Raw genomic sequence first — 26,517 nt, 5'->3', positions numbered from 1 at the left:
GATTATCTTTGATAATGAGGTCTTGTGAACTGTTGAAGGGTTTTAAGTCCTGCAGTGAAGTGGCCAGAATGGCAGCCTACATGCCGGCTGCAGTGTGGATAGAGAAAACTGGTGGCGTGGGACCTGCTGGGAGGAGTCTGAGCCAGCAACACAAGGCAGGCAAGACCTTCAGAGACTGAGCACAGGAGAGGTAAAGGGGGCATCAGCTGGACTTGGGATTTGGCTTTGGATGTGAAGAAGGAAGAGTTGAAAATCTGTATGTTTCCAGTTTGAATTACTGGCTGTGCCCCCCAGTGAAATAGGTAAATAAGGAAGCAGGTTTTAGGGACAAGAATATAAGTTTACTTTGAGATTGCATTTAAAATGCCTATGGGGCAGCTAATTGGTTACACTAAGAGGGGTGAGATTATGAGATTACTAGGTTAATGCTGAGTTGAACTTTGAAAGACAGTGGGGGCTAGACATTCCAGGCCAGGGAGCAGCACAGATGCAAGAATGAGGAGATCAGGTTTGGGGAACTATTAGAATCTCAGGGTGGCTAGAAGAAGAAAGCATAGACATATGCGGAGACAGGGCTGCAGGCTGGAGAAGGGGGCTTATGCTGGATAACATGAGCAGTGGAAGGTCAGACACACCTAGGTCCATGCACATTTGTGTCCTTCCTCAACATCAGACTTCTACTGATGCTATTTAAGTCATAAAAATCATGAGCTACATGAAGTTCCCAAGGAGGCAATTCTCCTTAGTGCTGCCCATTCATCTGGTAGCAAGAGCTGTGGGCACATAGGTTCAAGCCAATCCACAAGTCAGTCAATATTGCAAACCATACATAATAGTATATTTAATTAATAATACATAAATGTTATAGATCACACATTCCACAACAAAGTGACAGTTAACATCAAGAGGAAAGGGGATAGAAAAAAGAGGCTAATGAACCAAGCCAAAGAGAGAGAAATGGACAAGGAGAATGTGTTAGGCTGATCCTGAGGCATGTCAACATCGTGCAAGAATAGTCTGTGATTTAGGTAGAACCTTCAGTGGCAGGTGCTGGGTGCCGATCCTGAGTGACAGCAAGACAGTGGTGTGTTAAGACAGCCATCTCAAGATGAAGTCCTGCTCTTTTATAGACACAGAGTGAGTGCTGATAGTAGAGAGTGTACCTGGTTACATCTCTAAACTGGTTGGGTGCAGTCTTTATTGATTAGGCCAACATCTGGTTCCTGTTGGCATGATGCTTTTTGAAATGTGAGATGGAGTTTTTTCTAAGATGGAGTTACTTATGCCAAGGGTGTTTTATATACTGGATAAACTGAGGATTTTGAGCTTCACCTAAAATCTATGAAGGAGTTTAAAGTAGGAGATATGATGAGCTTGACATTTATAAAGATGGTCTGGCAGTGTGGGTACAGTGTTGAGGGGAGATTGGGTTTCGGGCACAGAAGTTTGTCTGTTAAATCATTGCTATCACAGTTTATGTACAACTCAGGTGTGAAATCAAAGGCAATTTTATTTATTACATCCTATTGCATCTCACTTCCAGGGACACTGTTGCAAAACAAAAACTTAGCATAATCTCTTCAGGTACACAGGTAGTCCTTTCAGGATTTCAGTCCTGGTGGTTCTGGCTTCTCCAGTGTACCTTTGCTCATCCTTCTCCCTGGGGTAATTGATGTCCCCAGGGGCTCATGGTGTATCATTCTGGCCTTAGTACCTGTGCTGTGCTGGGTATTCTCTGTGGCCCCTGTAGAGGTGAACTCGTCTGGCCAAATCACTGTGAAACCTGGGTGGGAGTAGGTACAGGTGTGGCTGGTCCTGTGTGGTCTTGTCCAGCATCATGCAGGTCATTGGTCTCCATGGTAGCCTCCAGGTTCTAGCGATCCATTTGTGGCCTCCTCTTCCTCACATAAGGCCTACACTTAGTACATCAGGTTTCTCTGCACTTTCATGTCCTCTCTGAAGACCTAGGCATTCCTCTCTCTACTATAGTGGGTAAGATTTTCATGCTTGAGGAAGTCTTTTATGTATAGAAAGAAATTCCCTCATTCACTTGTGTTTTGATAAATACTTGTTAATCCAAAAGCTGAAAGTCAATTTATAGAACTTATTTTACTTCTACATCTGGTTATTTTTTACAAAATAAAAATTTCATTCACTTATTTAACTAGTTTATTTAATGCCTAAGTTTAATGGTTTGAGTCTTCTTTAAACATTAGCATAACTTAACCAAATTCTTTTAGCCATTTGAAATTGTGATTATGTCTGTGACTTTAAGTTGTAGTGAAGGTTTAGAATAACCTGAAAGGCTGATTATCCTAAAAGGGCAATCCAATGATTATAAAATATATGATTTCACATATCTTCAAAATTTAAATTAGTAAAGTGTTCTGATATCTTCATTTCTTTATATCTTACATGTTATTGTGAAGTGTAACCCATATATACTTCCTTATTTTTAAAACCTTATTTCTGTATATTCCTGGAGTTATGACAATCTGATCAGATCCCCAAAAAATATCACCTCATACTTGGCAAGATTACTTGTTTTTATTACTGAAAGTTTAATTTTGGGTTATATGTTCTACATTCTAAGGAGGTTCAAACTTGAATTCATGATTTAGGCTTGGCCACCGTTCTTATGGCTATCACTTCTTAAGCCTACCCTGCCTTAAACAGTGCATGAGTTTCCATTCCTAGCAATCAGTGCACACAACTAGAAGGTACTTCTCTTTCCCTTCTTGTCTGAAAGGGTCTTTCCTTACATCGTATCTTCTATTAATATCTTCCTTACCTTCCTTGCAAGCCTAATATTAATGGAAGAAAGACTGGGGGTGGGAGGGGAGGATGGATTATAATTGCTGAGAAAGGAAAAATACATTGGGGTATAGTTGAAATTTTAAAACTAGTTTTGTTATGTGAGAGATGGGGCTTTGGTTACCAATTGCATCTATGTGGTTATTGAGGCAGATATGGGAATGAGATCACACAGGAGAAGATGTTGGAGAAAGCCTGATGTTTAAGAGGAAGCTGAGTCAGTAGGACAAGAACAACCCTAAAAAGAGACCAAGATGGAAGAATCCAAACAATGGGGCAAAAGGCAATTTTGTGACAAGACCTCGTGGGGAGAACGTTTCAAAGAGGGAATGTCAGATGCAACAATTAAGATGATACTACAATGCTGCACTTATAACATGATTCCACTTATGTGAGGTACCTAGCAAAGTCAAATTCACAAAGACAGAAAATAGAATGGCAGTTACCAGGGTCTAGGTAGAGGAAGAAATGTGGAGTTTGTGTTTAACAGGTACAAAGTTTAAGTTTGGGAAGATAAAAAAATTCTGTGGATGGATGATGGTGATGGTTGCACAACAATGTGGATGTACTTCGTGACACAGAGCTGTATGCTTAAAAATGTATAAAATGGTAAATTTTGTTACATATTTTTATCACAATAGAAATGCTGAAATTAAGACAATTAAGATAAAGACAGAACTGTGTCCATTGGTTTTGCCATTGGAGGCATTTGGAAGAGTGACTTCAGTGTAATGATGGATATTTTTATTAGGTACCATTACATTACTAACCAGCCCTCCATTTTATTTGTTAATGACTCTGGATTGGCTGAGCTCAGATGAATGGCCCTTCTGCTGGTATTGCTTGGGGTCTCTCCCAATTTCTGTCAAATGGTGGCTGGGGCTAGAATGTTTAACATGGCTTCACTTTCATATCTGGCACCTTGGTGGGATGGCTGGTAGGCTGCAACTTCTCTTCCACCACATGGCTAGTTTGGGCTTCTTTCATGGTGCCTGGATCCAAACAGTCTGTGTTCCTGGAAGATTACCTCCGGTATGCATGCACCATTTAGTCTTTGCTTGCTTTCTCCTTGCTAATGTCTCATGTGCCAAACCCAGAATTTTGGGAGATATGATTCATTGGGGGTCACCAAAGTAATAATCTACCATGATAAGACAGAAGACAGTGATAGATAAGAGGTTGATTAAGTAGAAAATAGAGGTAAGGACGTTTCTATCAGCCTGCTGAGTATGGAGGCACATGAACATATACACAGAGACAGGAGTGAGCATAGGATATGGAGATGACAAAAAGGAGTCTGCTGCAAATGGAGCGTGGGCAGGGCAGCGGGAACTTTGGGTACTTTGACAAGATAGTAATGAAAATTAGTTAACTTGTGGTAAATGTTCAGAGTTTGATTGTTCAGGCTTTTTGTGTTTATGCCATGTTATTGTATGAGCAAGAAAGCAGAGAGAATGGAGATAAAAGCCAAATCAGTGGTGTTTATTGTTTACGTGGAGAGACCGGAGTCATCCTTGATTTCTATCTTTGCCTGAAGCCCACATTGAATTTACAACTTTTATTGACTAATTCCAAATATACCATATATCTGACCACATATCATCAGTTGCCCAGAGAAAACTCTGGTCAGATTACACTCCTTTCACCTAGACTACTACAATAACCCTTTAATTTGCCTTCCTGTCTCTATTTTGCTCTCCTGTAGTTCGTCCTCCACACGGCAGCCTCCCTTTGACATAAATCAGATCATGTCACTTCTCTGCTCAAAAACTAAAGCAAGCAAACAAAAACTGCCTGTAGTAACATTTCATTACAACCAGAATAAAATCCTACTGCTTACCTAGCCAACAATGTCCCATGCCCCACACCCAGCCCTGGTCCTGTTCTTTCCTTCTTGTTCACTATTAACCACATTTCTTTCTTCCCTCCTACTTGCCAAGCTTGCTCCCTTTGAACTTGCTGTTCCTTTTGTGTAGACCACTCCCTCATTACCCCAATGTTTATAAGTATATTACCTTTTCGCCGTTCAGGTCTCAACTCAAATGACAGCCCTCTTTGGCTAACTATAATAGCATTCACTGCTTCCTGCATGGCCCTGTCTGCCAAATTTTACCTGAATTTGATCTTTAACTATTTGTCAATAATTTATACACACACACACACACACACACACACACACACACACACACACACACCCGTACACGGGAGCAGAAAAGTGTCTACTTGTATATTTTCATTTTAATCAAAATTATAGGTGCATAATTTAAAATTCAAATAATTCTATAAAAATTGTTGGCCAGGTGTGGTGACTCACGCCTGTAATCCTGGTACTTCAGGAAGCAGAGGCAGGTGGATCACCTGAGGTCAAAAGTTCGAGACCAGCCTGGCCAACATGGTGAAACCCTGTCTTTACTAAAAATTCAAAAATTAGCCAGGCGTGTTGGTGAGCTCCTGTAATCCCTGCTACTTGGGAGGCTGACACAGGAGAATTGCTGGAATCCAGGAGGCAGAGGTTGCAGTGGGCCGAGATTGTACCATTGCATTCCAGCCTGGGCAACAAGAGCAAAACTCTGTCTCAAAAAAAAAAAAATTGTTATGTAGAGGCTGAATTTTTGTTATGCTGTTCTTTGTTGATCTTTCATGTTTTAGGTATTATCTCTTGACTTGTCACCATGGAAGACAAAGATTTGTCTCCTTCATCTCACTCCCACCCCCAACATATCCATATACAAATACTGCCAGTCCTGCCATTCTTCCAGGATGGGCATATCCTGATTTTTGTTGGATCAAAGTTTGACATTTACATTATTCCACCCATATGTAAGATCTTATAGCAGCAGGTAGTATTCCCATTTTTTAAGAATTACATATATTTAAGATGTACAACATCGTATTTTGATATGTAGTGATATATATAGTCACTATATATTTTATATATAGTGAAATGATTACTCTAGTCAGACAAATTAACCTATCCATCATCTTCTCTAGTTACTTTTCTTGTTTGTTTTGTAGCAAGGTATCTAAAATGTACTCTCTGCAAATTTTCAGCATACAATGCAATATAATTAACCATAGTCTTCAAGCTATACACTAGATGCCTAGACTTGTTCATCCTATATAATTACAAGCTTTCACCTACACTTTTCACCTACATCTCCCTATTTCCTCCCCTTCCTTGCCTCTGGGAACCACATTCTACTTTTTCTATGCATTTTTCTTAAAAAAATATTCTATGTATAGATAAGATGATCCAATATTTTTCTTTCTGTGTCTGGCTTATTTCACTTAGTATAATTTCCTCCAAGTTGTTAAAAATAACAGAATTACTTTTTTTTAAGCCAAATTATATTCCATTGTATGTATATACCACAGTTTCTTTATTCATTATCTGTCAGTGGACACTGAAGTTGTTTCTAAGGCTTGGCTATTGTGAATAATGCTGCAATGAACGTGGGACTACAGATACCTCATAAAGTGATTATTTCATTTTCTTTGGTTGTCTACCCAGCAGAGGGATTGCTGGGTCATACGGCAGTTCTATTCATATGGCAGTTCTATTTTTTTTTTTTGAGGAACTTTCATACTGTTTTCCATAATGGGTGCACCAACTTACATTCTTATCAATGGTCTACAAGGGTTCCCTTTTCTCCACACCTTCATCGACACTTGTTATTTATTGACTTTTTGGTAGCAGATGTCCTAACAGGTATAAGGTGATATCTCATTGTGGTTTTGACTTACATTTCCCCAATGATTAGTGATGTTGATCATCTTTTTATATACTTGTTGGCCATTTGCATGTCTGTTTTAGAAAAATGTCTGTTCAGGTCCTCTGCACATTTTTTAATTGGGTTGTTATTTTCCTATTGAGTTATGTGAACTCCTTATATTTTGGATATTAACCAATTATCAGATATATGGTTTATAAATATTTTCTCCCCGTCTATACGCTGTCTATTCATTTTATTATCTGCTGTGTAGAGCTTTTAGATTAATGTAGTACCACTTGTTTGTTTTTGCTTTTATTGGCTTTTTTTTTTTTTTTTTCTGTCCTTTCCAAAGAATCGTCACCAAGACCAATGTTAAGGAGTTTTTCCCCTATGTTTCAATCTAGGAGTTGTATGGTATCAAGTCTTACTTTTAGAGCTTTAATCCATCTGGAGTTGTTCTTTGTGTCTGGTGTAAAGTAACAATTCAGTTTTATCCTTTTGCATATAGATATCCAGCTTTCTCAGCACCATTTATTGAAGAGACTTTCCTTTTCTTATTGGTCTTCTTAGTGGCCTTGTTGAAAATTAGTTGACCATATATGCTTGGGTTTATTTCTAGACTCTATATCCTGTTCCATTGATTTATGTGTCTGTTTTTAGGCCAGTACCATGCTTTTTTGATTAACATAACTTTGTAATAAAAGTTAAAATCAGGACACGTGATGCCACCAACTTCGCTTTACTTTCTCAAAATTATTTTGGCTATTTGGAGACTTTTGTGGTTCTATATAAATTTTAGAATTGTTTTTCACTATTTCTGGGGAAAATGGCATTACAATTTTGATAGGAATCATATTGAATCTGCAGGTTGCTTTGAGTAGTATGGACATTTTAACAATATTAATTCCTCCAATCTACAAACACAAGATACCATTTCATTTATTTGTGTCTTCTTCATTTATTGTATCAATGTTTCATATAATTTTCAGTGTAGAGATTTTTCACTTTCTTAGTCAAATTTGTTTCTAAGCATTTCATTCTTTATAATGCTATTTTAAATGAAATTGTTTACTTGATTTCTTTTTCAAATAGATTATTATGGCATAAAAAATGCTGCTAATATTTACATGTTGATTTTGTATCCCACTACTTTACTGAATTTGTTGATTAGTTCTAACATTTACTTGTGGACTCTTTAGGGGGTTTTCTACATATAGCATCATGTCACCAGCAAACAAAAATACTTTTCTTCCTTTCCAAGTTTGATACCCTCTATTTCTCTTTCTTCTCTGACTGCTCTTGTGCATACTTCCAGTATTATTTTGAACAGAAGTGGTGAGAATGGGGATCCTTGTTTTGTACCAAATCTTGGAGGAAAAGCCTTTAGGATTCTTCAATGGTTATGATGTTAGCTGTAGTCTTTTCATAAATGGCCTTTATTATGTTGAAGAAATTTCCTTCTATACCAGAGTTTTTACTGTGAAAGAATGCTGAACTTTGTTAAATGTTATTCTTGCACCTGTTGAGGTAATCAGTGGTTTTGAAATTTCATTCTGTTAATGTGGTGTATCTTATTGATTGATTTGGAATGTTAAACCAACCTTCAATCCTAGAGATAAACCCCACTTGGTCATGGTATATAACCTTTTGATGTGTTGTTGAATTAAGTTTGATGATTCCTTTTAATAATTCAATTCTGTGCTCTCCCCTATTTGTCTACCTCTCCTTTGCATACGTTCACATGTATCCATATTGTATTAATTACCTCATCTTCATGAAACCATTCCTGGAGCCTTCTGATATTCTCCAATCTGGACTGTCATACCTAGGGCATAGCTGTCATCCAAGAATTTCCTTTTCCATAAGCACCAGAAATTATATTCATCTTTCTCCTATTTGGATTATCTATTTTTAAAGGAGGTTTGCTTCCTAAGTTTAGTGGAACACATCCTGTTAGCTTCCTGAGAAAGAATAGGGGAATGAACTTGATTGGGAAATTAACTTTTTGAGAATTTACTTGTCTGAAAATGTTTTACATTTAATTTAAATATTTACTTTTTCTACTTATAAAGTTTAGTAGATTATAAAATTCTAGGGTGGGAATTATTTGTCCTCAAGGAATTTGAGGCCATTGCTTTATTTCCTTCTAGAAATACGTGTTCCAATTAAGAAGTCTGAAGTCATGACCTAGGCTTTGTATGTGGTCTGTTTTTTCTCTCTAGGAGTTTGTAGGGGCCATCCATTTTGTGTTCTGAAATTTCCAAATGATATCCATTGGTGTGAGTTGCTTTAATTCTTTTTATTCTTTTCATTGCACTCTTTCAATCTGAAAACTCATGCCCTATGAAATGTTTTAGAATTATTGGTCTAAATTTTAGCTTTTATCATCTCTCCTCTCTTTCTGAAGCTTCAATTATCTGGGTGTTGGACCACCAGGACTACAACTTCTCATTTTTTTCTATTTTCTATACTGCTCTCCTATTTTCCCTCTGTTCTTCCTCTCTTCTCTGGGAGAATTCAATAATTTTATCTTCACAGCCTTATTGAATTTTATGTTTCTGTTATTTTCCTTTTTATTTCGAAGGGCTTCTTTTTGTTGTTAGGAGTTCTTTTAAAAGAAAAAAATAATTATTGTTATTTTTCTATCTTGTTTCATGGCTACAGTATCTTCTCTTATTTCTTTGATCATATTAATGGAAATGTATTTTTGCTTTCTTGACACTTGCTTTTCTCTGATCTCTGTTTCCTACCAGTTGCTTTTCTCTTCACTTGGTTTCTATATTTCTTGAGAAGCTTTCCTTGGACTCTTAATAATTCTTAATTGTTGGCTTATATTTAAGAGTAGGGCACTTCAAAGTTGACTGATGTATAATGACTTGTTGCCCATGGTTTTTACTTTGGAGTGATCAAGTTGAGTTCTCTCCTTAGGAGGTCCTCAGGTATAAGTGGCATAACTCTTTCCTTTTGGGCTGGTCTGAAACTCAGTGAAACCAATTTATGATCCTGCCTGGATGATCACTGGTTAACGGTGATCTGGGAACCCTAATGAGGAAAAGTTATGCTGGAAGGGAGCAGGGGCAGTTATCCCAGCATTCAGTGTGAGTGTTTTATAATCTGCCTGTTATCACAATAGTGCCTGCTTCTTCAGCACATCTAGGGCCTTTCCTACCATCCATAGTCTACTTGTTCTACTATGTAAAGCTGACTATGTAGAGTGGGGAAAAGGGTCTTACTGCATCTTATACTGACTTGCACCCAGTCCTCCTTACTGTAGTCTTACTTGTGCTTCCACTTGCAGAAGTACCTGGTAATCACCAGTTGTTAAGACTTTGGGGATCGGAGGAGCTGGGTGGTGTAAGTTGGATTGCTTTTCAGCTTTTCTTACTGCCAACTTAGGATTCAGCTTTCTTATATTTGCTAAGTGAGTTACTAATGGTCTGCATGGCTAAGATTTTTTTCCCCACTTTAAAAATTTGTTAAGGCTAAATGCAGTGGCTCATGCCTATAATCCCAGCAATTTGGAAGCTCAAGGTGGGAGCATCACTTGAGCTCAGGAGATTGAGACTTGCCTGAGCAATAGAGTGAGACCTCGTCTCAACTAAAAATAAAATAAAATAAATAGCTAGGCATTGTGGCAAGTGCCCATAGTCTCAATTACTCAGAGGCTGAAGCATGAGGATCGCTTGAGCCTGCCAAGTCAAGGATGCAGGCAGCCATGATTGCACCACTGCACCCCAGCCTGGGTGACAGAATGAGACCTTGTCTCTAAATTAATTAAATAATTAATTAAAATTTGTTACTGTTTTCCTATTGCCTGCTTTTCTTCATTCTTGGGGATCTGTGCCTTAAAAAAAAATCCCTTTACTGGTGCTCTAGGGGATTTCTAGAGAAAGTAAAAATAAATGCAGATGTTCAGTCAGACATCTTTTCATTTATTTACACTCTTCTATGCACACATAATTTTCTTAACTGTAGGAATTCTGTCTGCCTAATGCTTACCGTTTCATCTATGCCCATAGTACCTGGCACATACTAGATGCACAATAAATATTTGTTGACTGACTGATTACTGGCTGACAAACCAGCTAGCTAAATTTGTTGGTTAGATTTCTGAACCACCCAAAAGCTGCAAAATTTGAAAATGATGGTGTGTGGACACACCTACAATGAAGATTTCTGAAAGACAGGACCTGTGAGGTTTCTTTAAATATACTTTCATCCTATTGTGTACTCTTTTACATTTTTAAATTAATTTTTCTGATTATTTTGGTTAGGAATTTAAAAGGGAAATATGAATCGGTATTTAGTTAACAGTGTACTTAGGAAAGAATATGACACGTATAGCTAGAATGCAGTATATGGTGGCTTTTTTTTTTTAACTAAAACTGAACTTTTCATTCTATTTTCCTGTTCCGCTTAAATATATACATCATGTGAATAGAGTGATTTCAATTCTGTTCTAATTCCATAATTTCATTGGAGTTTGGCTGTTCTCTGTTGTCAGGATGGCAAATTCCTAGCACAGCTTTTAAGGACTCAATTTGGTCGAATATGTTATTTTAGATATTTTTGTACATAGAATGAAGTTAACATTCCTGTAATGATAATGTCCTAGCCAGTCCACCTTTACAGTTTTCCATGGAAGGAAAATATAACAATGTATAAGAGAAAAAAATGAAAACAAAGGAAATTCAAGGAAATCATTTTTCTTTCACAAACCAGGGCCATGTTCCATCAAGTAGCCTTGTGTGCCCGTATTAATTAATTTAATGACATCAAGCACCTACTATGTGCTAAACTCTGGAAATTCACTATTCCCTGTTTGGGCACTCATTACACACTCATTTATCTAAATTGATTTGAAATTAACTTTTCTGTTGCTATTTTTGTTTCCATGGGAGCTTTACCATAGCAGGAAACATTTTCATCCCCATGCCGTTTTGGCAAGGTGTGTAACCGTGCATCCATTTTATAGCTAGCAAGTTAGAAATTATAAATTGAGAGAATAAGTAATGTGACAACAGAGGACATGGAGAAAGCCCATGTTGAAGGCAGAATTATAATTCACTTGAATCTCTGGTGCATTTGTTTTAGTCTGGTGAGTAGTACCCTTGCCTGTGGAGAAATATTAATAATTCTACACACTTAAGGAAAAGAATAGCATTTCAACCTTGTACAATGATAGACATAAAATCCAAGAATATAGAAAGATGGAATAGGAAATCAGGGTTGCCATATGCTGCTTTAAGAAGATTTTAATATTTTTTTTTCTTTTCAAGCATAAGTCATTCATGGTTGATAATAGGCATGATTTTGGAAAACTCTGCATACAGAGCTTAAAGGTGTGGTCCCTCCTGTTTAATATAATTAATAATGAATATACTTATTTGTGATGAGTTAGGTCATCCAGATCTGTGTCCATTTTTTGGTTTATAAAATGCAATTCCTCCCAAAAGAGACAGGTATACTATTATGATACTGCAAATTTAAAATGTATAAAGTCTACATATCTGAAAACATTGTCTTTTTCCTTTAGAATTTATAAGTCAAAAGCAATCATGCTTTTTAAAAGGACTGGGATTCCCGAGCAGGTTTTTGGATCATTGTTTTGAATAACAAATTCTTTCTCCTTTTTTGCTTTGTTTTTGTCTTGTCCCTCCTTCACCTTCTCCTTACCCACTCTTCTGCATCCACTCTCCACAGGCAGGGAAGATCCTCCTCTCAGACAAGGACAGGAAGGAAAGTGAACAGCAATCCCAGGAGGCCAAAGCTAATGGGGGCTTTGCGGATCTTTCAGCAGGGGTTGTCAATGATAATCGTGCAGCAGAGGGCTCCTCTACGGGCGCTCTGACCTCTTGGTAAACTATTTGTTTCTTCTTGTATTGATTTAAAAAATAAGCCCCCAGCCTGTAACCCTCTATCAACCAGGGTGTTGTTTTTAAGAATCTTCCACATTTAAACCATTCTAACTCAAAAACCCCAGATCCTTGTTGTTTTACTCTGCATTTCAGATAAACCAGATCATTAATGATATTAAAACAGAATCCCTGAAAGAGGCAGAGGATACTTTCCAGGTTTATATTTTTTGAAAGAACGTGAATCACGTGTTTCAATAATCAGTAGAATACCCCAAATATTAAACCATTTAAAACAAGCATTCTTCTTAATTATATCTGAAGACTGGAAAATGTTTAATCTTACTTACATTTTGGTTGCAGAAAGGCATTCTCTTTTAAGTATTTGAACAACTGAAGCTATTGTTTTCTTTAGTATTTTATAGTCTACTTTTTTTTTACCCTCAAACTATAGCATAGTAAAGTAAAACCCAAGGACCCAAGACAATTTGATTGCTTGCAAGTATGAATCTAGGTAACCTTACAGCAGAGAGAAACCTCCAGGTTGTATACCTATTGACATTGCTTAATAAAAACTTCTGGAGTAATGGTGCTTCTGGTTGTGTTTCCAATAGCGATGTGATTGCAGTGCACTGTGGATTAAGTTACTGATCCTTTGAATTCTGACCTTCTGTCTAAAACAGCTTTAGAGGTTACTTTTTTTTCCGATTTGGGAGATTGAGGAAGAAAAAGTTAATGCTGCTTGAAGGAAGAAAAAAATTCTATAGGTCATTAGGTTTGGGAGTTCCCTCTCCCTACTCTCTGGCAATTCCTTTGTAATCATAATAATAGAGTTTTTTGATTCTGAATACTTAAACTATACATCCAAATGCACCACGAGTTGTAAAGTACACTTTTAATATAATTATTTCCTCAGTGAATAAATTGTTTATGATATAAGAACTAATAAAATCAAAGCATATCATTCTGGGTAACTGAAATTAAGAAAGGCAAATTGTAAGAAATTGATATAACTATAAAACAAGATGTGCATATAATTGCTTCTTGTAAACTCAGACTCTTTGCTTTTCCTTTTTAATATAAAGAATAAGTTGGGAATATTTATAATCTCTAGGAAGATGATTCACCTTTTTGGATATATAAGGAGAAAAAACCCCATATCTCCTGATTTGATCATTTCAAGTTTAAGGATGTTTTTCTCTATTGACCATTTAATGTAATTTTATTTTTAAATCTGCAGAGTAACTTGCAATATGTGTTTGGGAATAATCAGCTACTATATGGTGATTTTATCTCTCCCATATTGAACATATTATTTTGGTATATATCAATATGTATCATGTCAAATATTACATACCTTTCTGGATTTATTAACTTTATGGGCTATCACCTTACTTCAAAATGATGATACAATGAGGAGACATGAATGTCCCATTGCTCCATCTACTGTTTAGAAGTGACTTTGATGGTGCTAGAAAAATGAAGCAGGTTCCAGAACAAATAGTGAGGAAAAATTACTCATATTTTAAAAAATCAGGATTCATAAGAATATAAAATGCCTAGCACAGTGCCTGGCATGTAGTAAGCACTTTATAAATGCCAATTCCCTTCTTTCCTCCATGAGCTATTCATTGTTTCCGAAGAATTTAAAAACTGTGAATTCAGCTGTCGTGAAACCTGAAAAACACAAAGCAAATTTCCAGATCCTTTTACATGTTTTGGGAGGTGCTGACAAGATTGGTTTTGCCCATGGCTTAGAGGAAAAAAAAATCTTAAAGAAGAGACAAGCTGGGTTTTTTAGGTTGCTTCATGTCAACAGAAACCCATTTTACAGCGTGAGAAAGCAAAATAACTATCGCTGAGATTAGACATATGCTTCCAGGACCAATCACTTACATAATTTTTGACAGAAAGAAGAAAAAGTAACTATTTGCCATTTTGGAAAATCAGTTGATTTTAAAATAGGAAACCTGTGTTGTCAAATTTTTTTAAGTACCTATATTATCTCATCTCCTTTTCTTAAAATCTACCACTGCCCTTGGTATCACTATTAGTTTCAAGAAGTGCTGCTCAAAGTTTCTATTAAGAATAATAATTTTTTTAAAAAACATCCGATAGGCAGTCATTACTACATAGGATAACAAGTTTTCCACCCTACATAAATAAATGTTATTATTCATATGTAATAATCAACGTGCTCCTTAAGAAGTCAGGAAATAGGTTATATTTTCATATTGTGTTGGTATAAAGACTGTAATATGTATTAAAATAATTTTCCATGGTACAGCTAATAGCTAATTACCTTCTTTACTGTTAAAAGCTAATCATGTTGGAGTTTGAATGGAAAATATTTCACAAAATACTGGTAGACATTCAGTTTGGCAGATTTAATATCATTCTTAAAATAAATAGAGGATGTTTTACTTGGTTGCATTTCAGCAGAAGACTCCTGGGAACAGGACCCTCATCGTAGGTCTCGTGCTGGTGGGGAAAGAGCAGGTCATGGAAGTGACCACTCCAAATGCCAGCAAGGGTCACAGTGTTAGCCGTCCAGACACGGTTCCAAAGGCTCCACAAAAAGCCAGGTAGTGCCATGGCATGGACCACAAGAAAAAGAAATGTTTATGAAACCAGAAAGACTGGAAGTATAGTATTTTGGAATAATCTATTTGCTATTCTACCTTTAATAGTTTGAATTACAAAATGTTGAATACTTCCACATACTGATTTTAATCATGCAGAAGAAGAAATAATGACTGGGATTTTGCTTTTTAAGAAAATGCGTTAGGCTTTAATTGCAGATTATATTTTGCAACTTACTATACTGTTATTTTTGAGGAATAACCATCTCATAAGAAGTATAGAAACCAAGCGATTACTGAACTGTTGGACCAGGTGATAGCATGAATGCTGACTTCTAAAGTTATTTCAAAGTAAACACAAATAGAAGAAAAATAACTTCAGAGTACATCATTTACTGACAACTTCACAATTGTAAAAGAACTTTATTTTCATTATTGGAATGAAAAGGAAAAGGAACACTCGTTTTTTATCCTTTATTTTCTCAGTGTTTATTTGTTATACTTAATTTGGTCAATCAACTGTTTACTCATGAAGTTTTAGAAAAGTCCAAGTTACCTTTTAGATTGTTGTAATGAGTTCCTTGTATCTGTTCTTGTCTTTCTCTCTTCTCATATATATGTAAAAGTTACTATGGCACATATACATATATATGACTTTTGCTTATTTTTGTGATCATTCCGTTAACCTAAAACACTAAACCCTTCTACCAAAATTGAAGACTTTCTCTGTATAACCAGGCAGGTATCTAGGCAACAGCTGGCTCTGTCAGATAAAACCTGCAATAGAGCATGTGAAAGATATCATCTCCTTGAGGATGTTCAAACATTTCCTTATAGTTGAATATTTCAAGTGTTTTCCCTTTCCCGATTAAATTATGTATTTTTTATTGGGGAAAAGTACATTGGAAAATTTTAAAACTCCTTTTCATACACTTATGTATTGAGATTTCCTCAGCAAATGTGAGATAGCAATGTTTTATTCTATTACCTGTTTTTACCAGTAGCAATGTTCAGCAGTTTTCCTAAGTTTTGTAGTTATATGTATGACTGTATTTAGGGAACAATTTAGTCCTTAAAGTATATGTTAAGTTACATAATATAATTATAGTTGGTGAAGATTTAGAAATAGGAGGCTATCAGTACACTACAAACCTAGTCTTGTTAACAATGGCTTAAATGTTGGTTGTTAATCATAGGATAACTTATTTTGGGTTTAAATTTTATGCTATAGTAGTTATTACATACTGGATATTCAGAGGTAGTAACCATTCACCATTTATGGGTAAACGTGATTGTTTTTAATCCATCTAATTTTGCTTCAGGAAAAGGAAACTATTTAAAAGTAGTAAATGTGCACATGGGTGTTACTTTTAGTCACTGACTAAGCTCTTTGTTACAAAATTATGAAGCATGCGCTATATCACATCAATTAGTGGTCACATTACATTCATCATGCTTTTACTAATTTTCTTCATAATTACACGCATCATTTATTTAATGTTTTGTTTGGTTATATAAATAAAAATAATTAAATTTCAACATAAAAACATGTAATATGATACATTTGACTATAATGTGGGCAAGTAACTTGTATGTAGATATGACATACTTTACATAATATTCCCACTGTTTTGATTTCATATAGTTCGTATATTCTAGATTTTTCAATATAGCTTTTCATGGATCAAAAAAATAATGTATTACTCTTACATCTAAAATAATTTTTAAACAATGGGAAGCATGAATACAATAGCTAAATGTAAAATTTCAAACACTGTTTAATTCTCTAAACCTCAAATTTTACATTTTATAGAGCTTAGAAATAAATGTGGTTGCAAAAGTATATACTGTTTGATATCATAGATTGAATTACTATAACATTACATTTTATCTGGCAACACTAGAAATCTCCATTACAAGCTGTATTTTATTCTCTGCATATATACTTTAGTACATTGAATAACTGACATTTCTGGTCTGAGAAAGTGCGGTAGGTGGTAACATAATTCTATTTCTGCTGCATATATGAACAGATCCAATAGCAATCAACTGTTTTTTGACCTGGTCTCCCAAATATGGTAGTTGCCCATGATTCCTTGCTGGTACTATACAAAATGAAATCCTAGGTGAGTTTGCAGTTTAAACTGTTGCTTATGTTTGACAAAGTGTTCTTTTCTGAGGAACTCAGACTGGCATACTTTTGGAGGTGGGGGGGAGTCGCTATTAATTTTGGTCATTAGAAGCTTTTTATTTTGTTTGCATGGGGATGGTGTTTTCATTTACAAATTAGCAGTATAAAGTTATGATTGTGCCTATGTGTTTCATTAGTTGATAGATGGAAATGTATTATAAGGTCATGCAATAAGTTATTGTGATTTAAAAAATTTTTTTCGTATCAATCAAGAGCCTAAAAAATGAAGATTTTTTTATATTTTTTAATAAAAAGGCCTAATAAGTGGAATAGTATTACATGGGTGATGACAAAACAGTTTTAAGAAAAATCCAATGGGCATAAAGATTTTATTTTAGAGCACAAAATTGGTTACGATGAGTGACTAGTATCAAAATAAACATTTGTATTTGAATGTTGGTATATGGCTGGAAAATTTAGATACAATCATTAGTCCCATGAACGATGTCTTCTTTGAATATTTCAAATCAACACAATGGTTAAGTCTTATCACCAAAGTCATGTATCTACATAAAACATATCTTAACTGAAGCTCAGCTCTTTAGGTGAGTGTTATAGACTCTCATGCATAGATTCTGAGGTCAGTAAGAATTTTTTTAAAAAGAATAAGCTGTAAAGGAAGAATTCTAGATAACATGAATCTTTTCCAAAAATCATTTTAAAATATTAACACCGAAACATTATCTGGTTCGTAGCCAAGGAATTGTTCACCGAAGACTTGCCATTCTAGAAATCATTGCAGATTCATCCTTCAGGCTTTCATTATGAAACTGATAATAGCTTGCACGTTTGCTTTTTCGCTTTCTGCTTAAAGGGAAATGGCCATTCTATTTTTTATTTCCCCCAGACCCGTTTCAGTACTAGGTATGTTAGAAAAGAAATTCTGAAATGTAGTGGATTCCTTAAGTTTTAGGGCCTGAAAAAAGTTTTGGAAAAGTGTAAAAGATAACTACTCCCCAAAGATCTTAATTGGTAACTACTGTTGCAAGAGGAGATGTGTGTGTGTGTTGACCGTGTCTCAGAGAAGTTATTCTCACACAGCTGTTTATTCAGATAGCGTGGGGCGCGTTCATTTACATAATTTTTTTTTAAGCAGCAAGGTTGAGTCAGAGCAGTGCTCCTTTCAATTGTGCATTTAAACCAATAAGGTTAGGACAAGAGAATAGCTGTGGTTTGCGTTGCAAAAACCAAAAAAAAAAAAAAAAAAAAAAAAAAGCCCCGAGGCTCCATGGGCAGACCTACAAGGCTGCGCAAACAAATCGAGGGATGAGATTCTGCTGTTTCTTTGTCTAGGGTTCTCAGATGCTATCTGCGGCTGCTGTTTGGTGGGGACGGAGCGCTGGGCGCAAAGCTGTTACCAAACAGAACGGTGGGAGCTGATGGCTCCGAGCTTGGGGCGAGGTAGAAACTCTCCAGTGCCACTTCCGACTTTAAGCCTTCCTGTTGCCGTCCACTGTGGCGGGTTTCTTCCTGGGGAACGCGTTTTCGCTCAGTCGCTCGGCAGCCCGAGCCTGCGGCAGCGGCCAGGCGCCTGCCCCCTGCGCCGAGCTTTCCCCCTGCGCCGAGCTTTCCCCTGCAGAGGCGCTCCGCTCCCAGAGGCGCCGCGACTGCACCAGAGTGCCTGAGAGCCCTCGCGCGTCCCCATCCAGGAGCAAAACTATGTCAGGAATGGAGGTTTGCTAACCCAGAAAATTCGAAGGAACACATTAAACTGGTGGATGCAGCAGATGTAAGCCCTGTAAGTACAAGCTGACTGTTTGAAAAATCGTAGTGACTGACAACAGCTGTCCTGTGGGCAAAGCCCAAGCTAACAGGAGCGCTTTTATTATTGTTTTGATTTGTTTTCAAAGAAAAACATTATGGCATGGGGAAAATTATGACACTTTGTACCTAGTACTTTATGAGCCACAGGGTTCCATCCTAGAAGTAGAATTCCTAACCTCCAAATTATGAGTGATTAGGATCATTAAGAGATAATTACAAATTAATTGTTAACAATTACTTTTGTCATGCTCTAGATAAATAAATATAATACAGGGCCATATTCTTGTAGGGAGATGACTTCATATCTCTTTTCTGAATTGCTGAACAAATCTCAAATATATTTGTGTGGTATTGAATAAAGCAGTACATCTATGTTCATTGCAACACATAAATAACTTTTCTTACCCACTTTAATTTGATGTGAAAATGAGGAAGCATTTAACATTTGAAAGGACAACAGATAACAACAATAAATTGATAGCACTTTTTAAGGAAGGAAATCTTTTTGTTTCTATAAACGAATTTCCCAAACATTATGTTTAACAAACTTAACTTCGAAAGATGATATAAGAAACATTTACCCAATTAATATATTTTTCTCTTATTGACACTTTGTAAGGCCTGAATGGACCTTGAAATTAAAAACAAGATCCGTAAACTTTTGAAGTATTTAAAAATATTTGCCATTCAAAGTCAGTATATGAATTGTTAATGACTCATGGGTTTATATTTCTTGGGAAGAGTTTTTTTTTTTTTTTTAACACATTTAAGCATAGCATTTGCAAGAATTCAATAAATTCAGAGCTGTCATTGAATTTAGACAAACATTTTTACATTTTATTTCTTAAAAGGGCAAGGGATACAAAAAAGCGATAGTTAAGCACATAGGGTAGTTTTACAGGTTTGGGATTATTTTTATAATGTGTCTTTCAAGGTAGGTTTTATTTTATGCTTGCATGAGATTTTCCTCCAACAATCTGGAATCTGAGGACATGCACACATGTATAGTCCTGCTTTTGCATTGTCAAATATTTAATATTTGACTTTCTCCATGCTTGAGTTCTCCTAAGGCCCGAAGTGTTCAGTAAGTGAGCAAGCAGTCATGGATTTTCAGTCTTTGCACATTCTTTGCGGTGACAGACAGAGAAGTCTAATTTAGCCACTGTTCAGTTTTAGAGGGCCAAATGGAAGTCAACTGCTGTGTGAGTTTCAGACATAAGTGATTTTCTCAAAAGAAAATTTCCATTTGTGAAAATCATGTAAGAACACATTGTAAAGAAGAAAAACACTTGCAGCAAGAATAAAACCACTTGTTTAATCAAATATCACAACTATTTCATTCAACATTTTAAATAAATTGATATTGAAAACAACCCTTTAAAGCTATAGGTAGCATCCATGTGGTTTAAAAACTTGTTTTCATGCGGACTTTATTTTGTCATTTTCTTTAAACGACGTATTGCAAAAAGTAATGTAGTATACCTCATTAAAATAATTAGCAGTAGTATTAAAGCATTTATTTTATGGAGTCTTTGATAAAGAAGGAAATAGTGTTAACATTTAAAAAACATCTACGTCTCCCTAGAAGTTCATTTCAATTTTAGGTTTAGGTTTTTATTTTTTTAATTTAAGTTTTCATTCCAACACTGATGCCATAGTAGAGATGTCGAGTGAGGAGAAATTTTAGCAAGAATATACCCTGCTTAAAACACAGATCTATGGCTAAGGAAAAATTTTTTTTTCTATCAAATACATTCTGATGAGAAAATTGCCATTGTCTTTCAAATTTGGGAGTACTCAGGTTGATCTGTGGTGGACAAAACCAGCTTGCCTGCCAACTCTATTTATTTAGATAAGCTCAGTACTTTCACTTTGAAAATTTCTTTTCAGTTTGAAAAAAAGTTTTAAATTATAGTCATTTTATAAAAATTGCTTCTAGCAAGCAAAAAAAACCTATGGAAAACCCATAATTTAGACAAGTACCTACATTTTATTTGCTCTGTGCTGCTGAGATTTAGAATCCCTTTCCATTTACAGTTTACTTTTCACAGAACATTATTAACTTTTTGGCTTCATGCATGATCTTCTGTCAGATGCTTTTGATTTGTAATTTAGCAAAGTATAATAAACAGTGCAAAAGTCATGAATTTTGCTCTGCATCCTGAGCTCTGTGGTAGGGAAAATGTGATAAAATGTGTACCTTAAGTCTTGTTTGATGATCTCTCAAAGCAAGTTTGCCTTCTGGAAATAATTTCTGAGGTTGAAGAGCATGGTATTAACAGATTTAATGTGGCTATTCAATGGATTGGCGAAGTACTATGTGAGGTTTAACAAAATGAGAGAGACAAATTGAACATCAACAAAAGTTACATCTGTGAAGAATTATAAATTTAATTAGAAAAAAGGCAAACTTAAAAGACCTCATTAACTAATCAGAAGTCAAAGTTACTAGTTTAGGATTCTTCAATTCTAAGAAGTTCTGCTTGTTGCTATTTGTATTTTCACAACTCTGTCAATATGCTGCTATGGGTATTCTATACAATGAGTTTTAAAAAAGCATTCAAGTGAAGTGACTTGATCGTAATATAAGATGACCATTTGTTATGTTGTGGGAAATACTTTTGCACTCACAGAAGTATTTGAATTAAAAATACCAGATTAGGAGAAGACAAGAAACATACTAGGTTTATGGATGTAAAGCAGAAAATGTGAACTTACTCAATGCCTCACGTCATTTTTCTAGAAACAATAAAATAATATTTTTCTCTTTTGAATGGAAATATCTGTAATTATTTTCTAAACACATTATGGTTTTAGATCTTTACAACACAGAAACTTCCAGAGATATTATCAAACATGAGGGGTAATCAACAGCAATCAGAAATAGGTGTTCTTTTTAGATAAGTCATTATAAGACTATGTTTCCTTCTGCACTGTAATCTTGTACTACACATAAAAAACTAAAAGCATGTGAAGTGTAGCATTTTGTAAACTGTAACTAATTTTGCTCACATCTGTGTCTAATTGTTGTCTGCATTCGCATTCTTGAGAGTAGATTTATTTTTCCTGGACCACGATGTGGATTCAGCTGACCAGCCTAAGTGAGGATTAGTTGTTTTAAAGTTATTTTGATTAAAGAGTCATTTTTAAATACAGTAACACACAACACATGGTTTAAATAATCCTTGAGACACAAAAGAATATATCTAAAGTATACTTAATGAAATGTAGATCATGCATATGGACTTTCGAAAGTTTTAGAGCATGAAAATACAGTAGAGTCTAGTTGAACCAGCATAAAAGAAATGTGTTGTGAAAATGCATTTTTTCAGTGAGAAAATGTGGTAGAATAATTCTTGGTTTGAAGTTCATTTTTTCTTTATTAACAAGTTCGACTCTGAAATTTAAATATGATAGGTTAAAGCACAAATATAAATCTAACCAAACTTTCGAAGTATACAGTGAAACTAAAATTATATTTCCAAGATTGTACTTTCCAGCTAATGTTAAAATGGAAATGTATTTTAACATTTAACAGAAAGAATGTTTAAATGCTCTTTCACATAATTAAGCCAGGAGAGTTCTTAAAGCTAAGTTAGTTCTCACCTATAATTTATTCCAGGTGTATAAAAGTGGAGGAAAAAAAAAGGAAATTTATCCTTGAGGTATATTGCTACAGTTTCTAAAGGAAACCGTTTAAACTTGCGTAAGAACATTAATTTTTACAAAAATTGTAGAAGGCCATTATCACAGAATGACACATCTGTAGGCATTGAAGTTTTTTATCTTTTATTCAAGTGTGTTTTAAAAAATGTTTTTTATCCTGCACGTATTATGGAGAAACATACCTAGAAATTTTATGTAACATTATACCAAGACAGTTAGACTTTAATGATGCTTTATTCTTGCAAGAAAGATAGTATTTCTTAATTCATATATCATAATTTAAAAATAACAGGACTTAACAGAGGACGTTTGGTTGGATAACTGTAATGCCATTTGAGATGCTTCAGTTCTCATCTTTGTTCTGTAACCCTAATTGATGTCAGTTCAGGTTGAATGAAAATGCACATCAAAGATTTGGAATTCTGAGCCATTTTAAACGTTTTGCAGAATGCTCTCCTACCGAGGCGTTAGCCTGAGCTTAAAGCCGGCAAGCCTGGCCTCACCTGAGCTTTATCACCTGCTGGCAGTTTGAGTTGCTTCTGGAAGAAGGGCAGTGACTGTCAAAGCCTACACATTAGTTAAGTTGTTCAGTGAAGTCCTGAAGTACAGATTCATCTAGAAACAAGAGAGACTAAAACGTGGCTTAATAGGATAGTAAATTGATTTTTAAACTTTCCGTTTTCTTCCTCAGTTTAAAAGATGGAAAATCCACCAAAAAAAGCTAACTGCATTTTCTAGTTTACCCGGCAGAACTGAATAAGAACTCATTGAATTTTAAATTGGCTAGGGTAAATGAGCACATTGTTCAATGGAGTGACTTTGGGTATGAAAACTTGCCTTTGCCATATGTGGTTAGTCCAGCATTGTCTAAAAGTTGCCCAGAAGCTGTTTTAGAGAATGTTAAATGACAAAAAGTAAATGTAGGAGAAAACCATTATGATAAGGATAAGAAACTGTCAGGAGTCAAAGGGGTGGGCGGGAGCTCTATTTCAGCTGGTGATAACAGAAGATGAAAGATCTTCTGAGGATGCTAGCGGATTACTGCCTAAACTATTGCTGTTAAACATGCTCATTTTGTCAATCGCTATTTTTTTTCCAAGCACCTTTTCCAAGCTGCCTGGGCAAGGCTGCTTTGCATGTTGATTGGGGGAGGGGTAATCCCGTTTGCAGCTGTCATAGGCCAGTGATGAATCACTATCACGTCATTTGGCTGCCTTCCCCCCCTGACAAGGGGAGGAGGAGGATAGACCTGCAGGAGGAAACAACAGTTGAGACCTCAACTTAAAGACAACATGCCTTTCACTGCTGCAGTACCCTCCTTTTTCTCTTTTAGTTAAAAGAGAGCGTTGTCGTTCTCAGCCATGTGCTCTGTATAATTAAGAGCTGACACTGAAGCAGAGTAACAACAGCTTCTAATTTTTTTACCCCTGATCACAGGTGCAAACATCTCAAGCCAGTTCAGATGTTGCTGTTTCCTCAAGTTGCAGGTAAGGATATTGTTGATATTTGACATTTTTGAAGATTACCTTTCTGTGACCCATATCTATTTTTGTCTAGTGTTTCTTAATTATTTCTATTAATAGTAACAGCCTCTGTTGGAAATTACTTAACAGTTTGTGTGTGTGTGTGTGCTTGTAAAACATTTTAACTATGTAGAAAGGGAATAGGAACCTCAGTTTGAAAATGATTATGGGCTATAGTTTCTAGTGTTAGGAAAACTGTGAATGTGTAATGAGAATCAGGAGAGAAAAACTGGATTTTAGACCATTTCTAGTTTGAATTCAGAAATTTGGGGAAGTCAAAACTCACTTCAGAAGTAAAATGGCTCATGTTAAGCTGTTTTAAAAACTGATATCCACAGTCAATGTAAGTGCAACCTCTAAATTAAAATGACTGTAGCTTTTATTGACCTGTTAGGGTGAGGAGCAAATAGTATTAACTTTATATATGTACACATTAAACCTCCTCCCACCTTTTTTCTTAGAGAAACATACAGAGTTTAAAATAAATGGGCCCTAAACTTTTAAGAAATTGGCTGTCAGAAAATAATGGTGTCTAGGTATGTTTATAGTGACTTTAAATAAATTTTCTCTTTATTAATAGGGTATTAAATATAAACGTATAGTTTTGAAATTGTGAATGTGAGTAGTGGCTTTTGTACCTTTTATAGAATAAGTAACTGCAGAGTCTAAGAACTTTCAGGGGGCATTTAACTGGTTTTATATGGTTAAAATGCAAAATTATAGCATTGAAGTAGAATTGTTGTTATTTCCCAGAGTAAGTGACAGCTGAGGTATTCCGAGTGCTAATGCTTGCAGGGACCCACTGTATATTGGCCTTATCCCTTTTCAATTGGGCACGCTGTATGTAATCCACAAAGCAAACAAGTGAGCCGACATCATAATGTTTTAATGCTGCATTTGTTTCAAGGGAAACAGAGGAACAATTAAGTAGTTTGCCAGAGTAAACACATGCATCAGGACTATCTCATTCCCTGTCACTAGACTATAGGTTTCAAGTGTTTTATTTGGTTTGGAGACCCATTAAATTACAATTGGGTGGTAAATTATAAGGGAGTAGCCTAGTGCTAATTTATTAGATGAAACAGAGTCCACAGAAAAGTGATCTATTTCTATTTTACTTCTTTACATAGTTGCCTTTTTTAGAAAAGTAATGCCTTTGGTCCTTTTTGATATAAAAAGAAAATGATGACTGTTTTTTCTTCAAAAATTAAAATAGATGTCATTGTCTCACATTAGACTTTGTGACTTGATGAACTGTGTAAGAGAAAACATGAAATTTTGAAAACTTCATGTGACTGGCTGGGTAGGTAAGGCAAGTGACATCTTTTGATAGTACCTGTGATGAAGGGATGCCTGAAGTCAAAATATGAGATGAACTATTTTGAGTCTAAGAAATACATACAATGGGACTTTTGTGTGAGTGTGTTTCAAAGAAAGGTGTCAAGTCATTAGCGCATTAAACAGTGGTGTTATGAATTTGGTACATCTGTCAAATGGAAGGCTTCTTGTCTTTAGGTCTATGGAAATGCAGGATCTAACCAGCCCGCATAGCCGTCTGAGTGGTAGTAGCGAATCCCCCAGTGGCCCCAAACTCGATAACTCTCATATAAATAGTAATTCCATGACTCCCAATGGCACCGAAGGTGAGTGTCTGCCTTCTCACTGTTTACTTTGCACCTTGTTTCTTCATCAGCATATGCATTATTATTAGGTGGTTATGATTTCAGTTGTCAGATTCATAAAACTACTGTTATATTTCCCCTTTAAGTAATAATGCGACTTATGAATCAGTATTCATTGTTAGGAGCTTCACATTGTAACATTGCATAGGTTGGTTTTATTTTGCCAAATGCATGTGCATATATACACATAGATATTATACATATATGTGTGTATAACACTTTTAACATTTGAGTATGTTTTATCTTTTTGTTGCTCATGTCCACAGTGCATAGCAATTTGTGTTGTTTTGCTGTATGAGAAATGAAAACTTGAAATTATTTCCCTTATTTTCCCTTTTGTTATTAAATATAACTGAATTTGTTTAAATGTAAACACTGGACTGGATTGTTTTTAAATATCAATGAAATAATTTGTGTGCCTAGTGTTCTTATGGCTTTGGCTATGAAAATATAAATAAGTAAAAAGTATTGTTTATGAAATACACAGCATCATTTAGGTGATATACACACAATTTGTTTACTTTAAAGATTAAATAGTATACTTTAAATGTAGAACAGTTATGATTATTTCTGTGTAATTAATACATATGAATATTTACATAAACTTTATGTAAATAGAAATACCTACTTTGATCCATGTATATTAAGATTAAACATATAAAGTTGTATGTATTGTTGCTACCTGTTATGCAGTCATTTAGGTACTATGCATATTTTTAGAACTTCA

The 26,517-nt window shown here is 35.4% G+C and overlaps 1 protein-coding gene across 10 annotated transcripts in view; it reads left to right on the top strand.

The window, feature by feature from the left end:
• The window catches only part of EYA1 (EYA transcriptional coactivator and phosphatase 1), a 339,983-nt gene that overhangs the window by 164,097 nt on the left and 149,369 nt on the right, over nt 1–26,517 (top strand). For 4 of the 10 annotated variants that reach the window (XM_032296318.1, XM_032296321.1, XM_032296319.1 and 1 more), the window contains exons 3-4: nt 24,023–24,072; nt 25,624–25,751. In XM_032296318.1, the coding sequence (XP_032152209.1) occupies nt 24,023–24,072; nt 25,624–25,751 (178 nt within the window). Of the gene's footprint in view, nt 1–17,551; nt 18,894–24,022; nt 24,073–25,623; nt 25,752–26,517 lie in introns of those variants that run through there. The other 6 variants (XM_032296324.1, XM_032296322.1, XM_032296327.1 and 3 more) reach the window with 6 other exon arrangements.

The sequence above is a fragment of the Sapajus apella genome, unplaced genomic scaffold, assembly GCF_009761245.1.
Source record: "Sapajus apella isolate SASKATOON/1434 unplaced genomic scaffold, GSC_monkey_1.0 scaffold35, whole genome shotgun sequence".
In the NCBI taxonomy this organism is placed as follows: Eukaryota; Metazoa; Chordata; class Mammalia; order Primates; family Cebidae; genus Sapajus; species Sapajus apella.
Note: the sequence above shows the minus strand (reverse complement) of the source record. Positions and strands in the feature narration are given on the sequence as shown.